Source organism: Sesamum indicum, linkage group LG15 (assembly GCF_000512975.1).
Source record: "Sesamum indicum cultivar Zhongzhi No. 13 linkage group LG15, S_indicum_v1.0, whole genome shotgun sequence".
Taxonomy (NCBI): domain Eukaryota; kingdom Viridiplantae; phylum Streptophyta; class Magnoliopsida; order Lamiales; family Pedaliaceae; genus Sesamum; species Sesamum indicum.
In genome coordinates, this window is record NC_026159.1 from 5,893,878 (window position 1) to 5,904,748 (window position 10,871).

The 10,871-nt window shown below is 33.2% G+C and overlaps 3 protein-coding genes across 3 annotated transcripts; 2 read left to right on the plus strand and 1 right to left on the minus strand.

The window, feature by feature from the left end:
• Positions 554-1,705, plus strand: LOC105178013 (germin-like protein subfamily 1 member 13). Its single transcript, XM_011101348.2, has 2 exons — positions 554-813; positions 916-1,705. The coding sequence occupies exons 1-2, from the start codon at positions 684-686 to the stop codon at positions 1,479-1,481; spliced, it is 696 nt and encodes a 231-aa protein (XP_011099650.1). The 5' UTR covers positions 554-683; the 3' UTR covers positions 1,482-1,705.
• LOC105178014 (germin-like protein subfamily 1 member 13) lies at positions 3,951-5,136 on the minus strand. Its single transcript, XM_011101349.2, has 2 exons — positions 4,938-5,136; positions 3,951-4,787 (listed from the first exon to the last, which is right to left on the minus strand). Exons 1-2 carry the CDS (start codon positions 5,059-5,061, stop codon positions 4,222-4,224), a joined length of 690 nt encoding a protein of 229 aa, XP_011099651.1. The 5' UTR covers positions 5,062-5,136; the 3' UTR covers positions 3,951-4,221.
• LOC105178016 (putative germin-like protein 2-1) lies at positions 9,398-10,546 on the plus strand. Its single transcript, XM_011101350.2, has 2 exons — positions 9,398-9,652; positions 9,801-10,546. The coding sequence occupies exons 1-2, from the start codon at positions 9,532-9,534 to the stop codon at positions 10,364-10,366; spliced, it is 687 nt and encodes a 228-aa protein (XP_011099652.1). The 5' UTR covers positions 9,398-9,531; the 3' UTR covers positions 10,367-10,546.

Consider the following 10,871-nt stretch of genomic DNA (forward strand, 5'->3'; position numbering starts at 1 on the left):
ATATTATATTAACCATTAGTAGGGTAGAGAATGTTATTAGCCTATACTTTACGGAGGCAAATGTAATTTAATTTAATTCTTAGGACATCTACAAAAAGAAGTAAAAGTTAGAAGTTGATATATAGCGTTGGGGCACCAAAATATAATAGAATCGTGTAAATAACAACTTTATCAATTCATATTATATAATTGCTCAGTGGGTTAACTGAACAAAAAGTATGCAATATCCTCAGATAACCCTGCACACAAAAAGTTTGAATTTCTCTAAGTATATGGTCATTTCTTGCAAGAAAACCTAACCTTTTTTGATATCATCAGAAGAAGGAAGCCCTTCATCAGAATGATCAAATCTTGAATATAGTTTAGTAACCTATTGAGACTCAAATCACTCGGATTGGATTTTCAAATCCTATTATATTTTATATTTCATTTGATGTAGACACGCTGTATATGTAAAAAATACGTTTTATTGTATTAAAGAAAATATTTTGATACGTAATGTATATATATTGAATGAAATAGAAAATATAATAGAATTTGAAATAGAAAATTCAATTTACAGCTCAAGTTTCAACTATAAAAACTCCAATTTCTTCTGCTGCACAAGGGATATCGTCTGAGCAAAACAATAGCAGACAGGAAAATTGTAGATTAAGGAAGCTTTTGGTCGTATAAACCGCGTAATGGAAATATCAGCATTTCACTTTGTGTTGTCTATGGCCATTCTAGTTGTTGGTTCTTCACCTGCGGATGCCTATGATCCCGACCCGTTGCAGGATTTCTGCGTTGCCGTCAATGACTCCAAGGCTGCTGGTAATTAATTGCCATTTTCATATGAAAATTTCAGCCTAATTTCGGTTCTTGTTTCTGTCAAGATGTTCCACATTTTAACACCCTGAATGAATTCTCATGCAGTATTTGTGAACGGAAAGATTTGCAAGGATCCAAAAACCGTCACGTCAGATGACTTCTTCATTTCGGGTTTGAATAAGCCTGGAAATACATCAAATCCGTTTGGATCAAGAGTGACTCATGCTTTCGTTGATGATTTACCAGGGCTCAACACCCTTGGCATTTCCATAGTCCGCATCGACTTTGCACCAAACGGTGTCAATCCGCCCCACGAGCATCCTCGTGCGTCTGAAATACTTGTGGTGTTAAAAGGCAAGCTCTATGCTGGCTTCATAACGACGAACCCTCCAAACCCGAACCACAAGAACAAGCTCTTCGCCAAGATCTTGAAGCCTGGAGATGCGTTCGTGTTCCCAAAGGGTCTGATTCATTTCCAATATAACGTCGGGAAAACAAGTGCAGTTGCAATAGCTAGTCTAAACAGCCAGAATCCTGGAATCATGACCATCCCAAAGGCCGTTTTCGGATCAGAGCCGCCTGTTAGAGCTGACGTTCTCGTGAAATCGTTCCAAGTCCGCGAGAAGTTGGTGGAGTATCTCCAGTCACTGCCCTGGACGGGGAACAACTAGACATGCACAGGATTTAAAGACTACATATATTGCAGTTTGCACTGATCATCTTCAGTGTAATAAAAAGGTGACCCTCAATGTTGGGGTCTTGATTGATTGTTGAAAAATTTGTTTCTAGCTGAATATGCATGTATCCGCTCCAAGTCCTGTTTGTTGCCGGTACGCAGATCTGTGTGTGTAAGATCCTTGAAAGTTAAATGTCTGAATAAAGTATGTTTCAGTAATTCCTCTGTGATTACTATTACAGGAAGTTAATCATATCTGATACTTGTTAGAGACTTGTACGTTATAAATACATTGAACTACTATGCCACCTGACAAAATTGTAATTTTAATCTTGTAATTTATGAGTTATATTTTCAGTTTTATAATTTTGGCAATTTTTTTATCTTTTTCCACCCAATTTGATCTAAAAATGGGCTTAAATACACTTTTCGTCGGGAATCTTTTGCATTTTTAAGTTTTAGTTTTTTTTTTTTTTTATCTTTTTAGGGTAGCAAATTAACTCTCGTAATATTTAAAATTTTTGCGATTTCGGTCCTTCAGTGACTGAAGTTAGCAAATATTGTCTAACCTAGTTTTTTTGTCCCTACAAATAAATCATGCAAAGCACATATATAATTAATTTTCTTGGTACTTGTACCACTTATTAATGAAAATTACAGATCATTGAACTCATTGATAGCAATAGAATAATTAATATCGAATCGAATTGCCAGATCTATCAATATTAATCATTCTATAAGATGTAAATCAAGACAAGAAATACTCAATGAAAATAGATTAAAACCACAATCTCAAAACATAATAATTGGGTTCAACGTTTCCCTTGAATAAAAAAAGATAATTAGCTACACAACATGTGCGTAGAAATTCTTCTTAAAAATATAAACTAAGAAGAAGAAAAGGAGAGAGATGACCTAAACTAAGAGAATGACAAAATGTGAAATGGGATACTAATCTTCAGCTTTCACACCCCCTTAATTTTTATAGCAGCAAATCGTCCGCTCCCTCGCCTTCTAACTTGTCGTCTGGAAAAAGAAAATAAATCGCAGTAGAAAATCTTTTTAAATTGCCCACTTTTCTACAGACAAACTCGAACATTGAATAAGGTGTGGTCACTTCCTATCGGATGCTTAAGTCTGTTTTCTTCACATCTTTCTTTGATCACTTTTCGGCTTCATTTTGGGCATTTTAGATTTCTTTTCTCTAGATGAGGTTAATATCAATTATTCACTTAAAAAATGCATAATTCAATCATCAATGCAATAAATTCGTTCTAAAACATTTGAACCAAATATGCATTTGAGTGTCAAAACACATCCTAGTATGAATTTAATGACGTAGCAGTCTAAGTTGTAAATATTAATTGTAATTTGGGTCTTGTATTTTTAAGGAGTTGCAATTTTGGTTCTCTAACTGTGGACATAGTGATTTTAGTCCTTTATATTTCAAAATAATAGTAATTTTCGTCCTTATGCCCAATTAGTGACCACTTTAACCTTTTAGATAAAAATTCAATAGTCCTATCATATAATTTAATTAGACCTAACATACTTCCGAAATATATATGGATGAACAGTTGTACTTGAGCTTCAAGGTTTTAGCAATTTAATTTCTTCACTAATGTGATTGTAATTTGATATCTCCTTCCTAAAGAGATCCCCGTGGGAACTAGTGGAGGTCATCAGCTTGGGTAGTATATAAATTTAGTCCTTTTTCCCGCGTTTTATTGACCGAAAAATTACATGTGATTAGCATATATATAATCCAATTAAATTATAATTTTAGTCCTGTAAATCAATCGTATAGGATCAAAAGTGTCAACTTCCCTAAGTTATAAGACTAAAAATGTTAATGTCCCCTAAGTTACACAACCAAAATTGCAATTTAATTAGGTCATGTGCAAGTCAAATGCAATTTTCCAGTCAAATTGGCAGAAAAATGATGAAAATTGCCAAAGTTTTTAGTTATAGGACTAAATTGCCCAAATTAATTCGTGTAGGATAAAAAACGTCAGCCATAAATTACAAGACTAAAATGACATTTTCTCCATTTTCCTCAAAACGCGGTCATTAGTGGTTCATTTGTTTAAAATATTATTTCTACACCATTTCAATCAAAATACTTTCAAAAATTTAAGACACGATAGAGAAAATTGTATTTTTTGTCCCATATAATAGGTTCATTTTCAATATAGTCTCATTTGATAGACTTTTTTCACATTTAGTCCCATACTTTTTAGAAAATTCTTAATGTTAGTCCCAAGTCACTTTTTCATCCACCATTTAATGGAAAAATCACTTTTTTCATCCAATTCATGTCACTTTTTCGTTAAAAATTGGACAAAAAAGTGACTTGAGATTAACATTGAGAATTTTTTAAAATAAATGGAACTAAATGTAAGAAAAGTCTGACAAACATAACTAAATTAAAAATAAACTTAATATATGGAACAAAAAATACGAATTTCCAGACTCAATATATATATATACGAACTACAGAATTGCATAAAGCAGATATCATGAGACCATCATTGTAATAGTTCATTATTATTGAAGTACAAAGGTGTAAACTGCAGACTCCAAAGCAGCAGCAAGTGAATACAATCACCTGATCAGAAACTTAAAATACAAACCATTTATTCAGAAACATAGACCTCAACAGTAATACTTCATTTTTCCAAGGGCCAAGAGAGTGTCTCTGCAGGCAAGTTCATTGTCATCACCTCTGCATTTAATTAATTGATGTTCCACCAAAATTGTGCTTGAAGGTAGTCAATCACATTCTTCTCAACCTGGAATGCCTTAGCCAAAACATCTGGATTAATTGGCGGGTTTGAACCGAACACTGCGTTTGCAATGGTTATAACTCCTGGATTCTGGCTGCTTAGACCAGCAAACGCGAGAGCGTTCGTTTTTCCCACGTTAAATTGGAAATGAATTAGGCCCTGTGGGAAGACGAAAACGTCTCCTGGATATAAGTACTTGGTAAAGAGCTTGTTTTTCATGGTGGGGTTCGCGGGATTGGAAGTCACGAATCCAACGTAGAGAGTGCCTTCGACTACAAGAAGTATCTCACTGGCACGCGGGTGCGTGTGGGGTGGGTTAATACCGTATGGTGCAAAGTCTATACGGGCTAGAGAAATGCCAAGAGTGTTGAGCCCTGGTAGTTGGTTGACGTTCACCGGTGTGACCATCGATCCAACTTGATTCGATGTATTCCCCGGTTTGTTTAGGCCCGGGAAAAAGAAATCCTCGGCAACAACCATGTTAGGGTTCTTGCATATCTTTCCATTCACAAAAACTACATGTGTAAGAGATGTCCATGTTATTTCACATTGATGTCAAAGCAAAGATGTACATAAGCAAAAAAACATATATATAAACTTAAATGAGAGGTTTGACAATTCCATAAACAATTTAAGCTGTTAGAGAGCAGAATCATTTAAATTACCAGCCGCCACGGAATCATTAACAGCAACACAGAAATCTTGCAGAGGACTGGGATCCGACGCGTGTGCGAATGGCGACAGGGAAGCAACGAGAATGGCTGCCAAGAAGCCGAAAGCCATCTTCATTTTGAGCCGATACTGGACAGTTTTGTCACCCGGAGTGCTTATTTTCTTAGGATTGAGGTGATGAGCCTGACATGAAAATGGTTCCTATTTATAGAGAATAGGACAGTGAAATGGTCGTCTCCTTTTCTTTTACAACGTTAATTATCTAATGTAGAGTTGGAAAGTTTCTAACACTTGCCCACTATTTTATTGAATACTTCTTCATAACTAACACTGAACGCCTGGACTAACGCTTCTTTTCCCCTCGCGCAGGCATCCATTGACGTGATTGATTCATCGGATTACACTACAAGAAAAGAAAATAGAAGATTAGTGATAACAAAAAATCAAATAACAATTGTCAATAATTATATTTATTTAGTGACAAGACCATTTATTTTATCACTATAAGAAATTTCATTGTTTTAATAATTACTATTATTTGTAAAAAAAATTATATATTAACATGAATTAACGACCAAAAAATGTGCTCAGCATTGTTACTAAATACAATTAGTGACTCATTATAGTGACGGTTTAGTGACAAAAAATAATAGTTGTCACTACTTTATAATTTTTTTTCATGTCACACTTTTATATGCTCGAAAGGGTCACGTGCAACAACAACTAATTTATTATTAATATCATAACACGTCCCTCACGTACAAACCTGGCCTATACGTGGTGTTTAATAAATGAGTAACAATAAAATTTAAACTCGAAATTTGTTATTACTTTAAAAGCTTTAAGCTGTTAAAAATGGTCATTTTCCTTACTATAGTATTATTTATGATATTTTTGTGGTGTAGGCAACTCTCAAGTGTTTCAAAACATAGTTTTATGTTTGTTAACCTGCTCAATATTTATCAACATAAAGGTTTCTTTCACAAACGTTTGTTCGCCGACTGTACTAATATTATTGATATTAGTACAGTTCTGAAATTGAATCCATGATTCCTATTTACATGTTAATGATATATATAAACAATTATGCGTACCTAAGGGACACTTGCAATTTCGATCCTCAAGTTTAATTTTTTATGAATTTATTTTGACAATTTTATTTTGGTAAATTACATTTTAAATTATCATGAAGGCGGAGCCCGGGAAATCGCGTTATTTGCAAGAGGGGGCTACCAAGGTTCCTATACTTGTTTTTACACTTTAGTACTGAACTTTTTTTCGGGTCAACTCATCATCTCAACTTTGCGAAATTTGCATTTTGCCATATATGACCATCATTTTGCTGATTTTTCTACCGAAAAAACATCACATTTTATGCATATGTGAAAAATATCACATTACATAACCCTTAAGTATCACATGTGCACTGTATGTAGTGATTTTTCGACAAAAAACTTAGTTTGAAAAACAGTTATAAAGGCAAAGTGCATAATTTCATAAAGTTGAGATGGTAAATTGACAAAAAAAAAAAATTAGATGCCAAAGTATAAAGAAGTCATAGTTCAAATGACAAAATATAATTAACCCATTTTATTGTATAATTTTAAAAATTTCGCACATTGATAACAAAAATGGCAGAAAAAGTATGGCGACCACTGGTTTTTATCAATGATCCATACTATATTTTTTATGAATAAGATCTATTTGACTCAATATTATATCATCTGTTATATTCAAATTAAAATACTAATTTAATATATTAATATTTTTAAATTAATAAATATATTTTTAAACATATCAAGAAATATATATTCATATTCATGAGAACCGTAGATTCGTAACCACGACCTCTAATCAAAATTTTAAAATTATTTTGGTATGTTTTATAAGACAGTGATTAAATACCTTTAAAAGAAAAATTCTTAGATCTTTCTGTCGCCTCTCAGCTCTCCCTTTCATTATCTAACTCTACCTACTTTCAGCACCTTTTATTTATTCTTATTTTCATATTCGTTTTTGTTAATTCTCTAAAAATGTAATTTTGATCTACTAATTATAAGGCGGTGACGCTTTCAGTCCCGTCCATTTTAAAAGTTGCAAATTAATGTCTGTAATTTTTTTTTTTTAAAAAAAAAGTTATTTAGTTTAGATCTCACCACAAAAAAAAAAAATTGAATAAAAATTATCACATGTCTTGCACATAACTTATAAATATAAGGCTTTTTAATTTTTCCAGCAACTTTTGCTAATGTGGCATGTGGAACATAAGAAAAAAAAATATATTTTTCGTCCTATAACTATAATAATGACACATTTAATCCAAATGTCACAAGGACAAAAATGGCAGATCAATCAAAATCAATCGAAAAATTAAAAATCCTCAAATTAAAAGGGTTAGGTGCCAATTTTCAACAAATTTAGCATTCCTGACAGCATCGGGATGAAATGTGTTTTTTTTTTAAAAATATAATTCTTATTATAAAATTAAAATCGAAAATGACCAAAAGTATGATCCATATAATCATAGGATCTTCCCCAAAAATTTATAAATGCTACTGTATACAAAAAATATAACTTTTTACCGTAATTAATTAGGGTGAATAGAAATTCACCCCTTGTGATATTAAAAATGAGCACATTACCCTCCTATGAAAAAAATATAGCAATTTACCCCCTTGTACTTTTTAAAATGAAGCAATTTACCTCCTTATATAGGATTGTATTTTAAAAAATACAGGGAGGTAGATTGCTATTTATTTTTTTATAAGAGTGTAATTGCTTATTTGCGATATCGCAAGAAGGTTGCTTATATTTTTTCATAATTAATTATCACGTAAAAAAGTGAATAATCAAGGCAGCAAACTGATTTAACCATAAAAGTAAAAGCTGATGAAATGTCAAGATCAAGAAAAAAGAAAAATCATATGTGAAGGCAAGCCAGTGGGATATTCTTCAATTCAACTGTTTAAATTTGACCTTGTAAACTTATTGCCTCAGTTGTTAAAAATATATATATATATATATAATGAGTTGTGATCATTTGGGATTAGGAAAAAGCTGTTAATCCGTCGCATGCATGGCAGGTAACAAATATATATTTATTTATTTGATTATCATATCTTAATCTAATTTCAGGATTATGCAAAACTTGATCAAGTCAATAGATGTTAAGGTAAATGGACCTGGTATTAGACCAGTAAACTAACTGGAAGAACCATGATTTTTTATCATAATTAATCACTAAAGTCGAAAGAAAAAAAAATTGTGTTGAATATTAATTAAATACACTTATGTGGTGCTGGTTATTAGTCGTTGTTTTCTCAAGTGAAGTCAACACATCAGCTATAGTTAAAAATCATGGCAAATATTTTGACTATAGTCTCAACCATGACAAATGCTGATTATTCATACTCGAAACTTAAGTTTTCATATTAATTTACTTACAGGTGGACAATAGTATTAATTTATCAATGATTTTTTAGGTATAGTCATTTATAATATAGAGAAAAACTAATATCCTTTTTATTGCGAGTATAGGGAGCTCCACATTAGATTAACCAAATTGCAGAATGTAGTACTGATTTTTTATATATATAGGAAAAAATACAATTTACCCCATGTGATATGAAAAGTGTGCAGAAAATTCTATAGAAAAGAAAATTAGCATATTACCCCCTATTTTGTTTCATTTTTCAAACTACATGGAGTAGTTTGCTAAAAAAATATTTTACAGAAAATTATATCGCCGTAATGCTAAATAAATATCTTACGTGGATCTATTGAGCGGCTTATCTAACTTAATAACACAAAGTAAACGGGGCCAAGAGGTTACTAGTTCGGAAATTGGAGAAAAAAAGGCATGGACGATTAACGCTTTATAACAGAAATGGAAATACTTAGTCCTAATTATTCATGTAAACATCACAATTTTATATAAACGACAGAAGATTTCAAGCTACTCATCACCTACTGATGATTAAGTAAGGCAGCAGTTGAGGAAATCTTGGTATGGTAGCCCATTTTCTTGGTGATATGACCTCTGTTAATTTTCAACCAGCAGCTTCCCTTCCCTACATTTTCTGAGAAAATTGGCGTTTAGCGGATTGGATATCTTATCGTGTATAAAATTAATGACGTAATCTTGATACACGTGGTATGTATATATATGAAATGAAATAAAAGATGCATCAAGAAATCCAATTATCCAGTTTCTGGACGGTTGCGTTCTTGACCTCCACCATAGGTACATTTACTAATGAAGGATCGTTCCATAATCAGAACGCGCTAGCTATAGTAACTAATCCAGAGACGAACATACATTGACCGTCTCTTCGCGATGAAAATGTCAAGTTGTAGGTGGTGAATTAGCATACATTTCTTTGTTTTCAGCAACAGAAGAACCATTCTTGATCAAATTTAACATTGAAGACTTGGCCAAATGACCATTTCATACTTGTTCTAATGGTGAAAACAATCGAGTGATTCAAGGTGGATCACGACGTATAAATAGGCGTACATGCATGCTTTACATCCTCAGCAACTCATTCCCCTGCAAGCTCTAGCTAACACAAGTAATATCAGATAAAAATGGCCGCTCGCTTGCTTTTGACTATTGTTATTCTGGCTTTGGCTTCTTTATTAGCTCATGCTTCTGATCCTAGCCCTCTTCAGGATTTCTGCGTTGCGGTTAACGATTCAAGGGCTTCAGGTAATTAGAGCAAGCACGTGAATACATGACATGACCTAATTAACGTCGTCCCATGGAACGAAAACTACAACTATAGAATTGTTTTGTGTCTGTTATTTGGAATTATTGCTCACGTTTGTGAATGTTTTCTCTTTGTATTACTTGATAGTATTTGTGAACGGAAAGATTTGCAAGGATCCAAACACGGTCACGCCAGACGATTTCTTCTTTTCCGGTCTTAACAAGCCTGGAAATACATCAAGTCCGCTTGGATCAAGAGTTACTCCTGTGACAGTCAATCAACTAGCTGGACTCAACACTCTCGGCATTTCCTTGGCTCGTATCGACTTTGCACCATACGGGCTCAACCCTCCTCACACGCACCCTCGTGCAACTGAGATTCTTGTTCTCGTTGAGGGCAGTTTGTACGTCGGATTCGTGACTTCCAATCCTGCAAATCCCAACCAGAAAAACAAGCTCTTCACAAAAACATTGTACCCTGGAGATGTGTTTGTGTTCCCAGAAGGTCTAATTCACTTTCAATTCAATGTTGGAAATACCAATGCAGTGGCGTTTGCTGGCCTGAGCAGCCAAAATCCAGGAGTTATTACAATTGCAAACGCAGTTTTTGGTTCGGACCCTCCTATTTCTTCTGATGTCCTGACCAGGGCTTTTCAGGTTGACAAAAATGTGATCAAATATCTTCAAGGACAGTTCTGGTGGGATAACAACTAGGCAAACGATCGACATATGAAGAGTTCCACGTGTGTATGATTCTTATATGTTCGCTTGATTTGTATTCAAGAAATAAAACTATATATGATGTAGTAGTGAAGAATAAGCATTTGGGTTTTGTCTCCAATGTAAGGATACATATTTCCTCATGAATAAAGAAATGTTTATCGTTTTTTTCAATTATGACTGTTGGAGTTTCTAATTAAATAACAACAAATTTAGATGATGTGGGATTATACGAAAAACCAAGGATAAACTGATTTGGAACGATTTATATATATATATATATATATTTATATGTTCATTTGTAGGTAGAAAAAGAATGGATAATATATAATAAAATAAACAATCTCGTAGGAATAAATCAATAGTTATTTATGTGCAAACAGATTAATTAATCACAAGCATATAATTGTGATTGTGTTAATATTTAACAATAAAGTTTTATCGATCCACACATCCGGATTTGGCTCGTTTACAAGCCTAGCCAGACACATCATTTTTC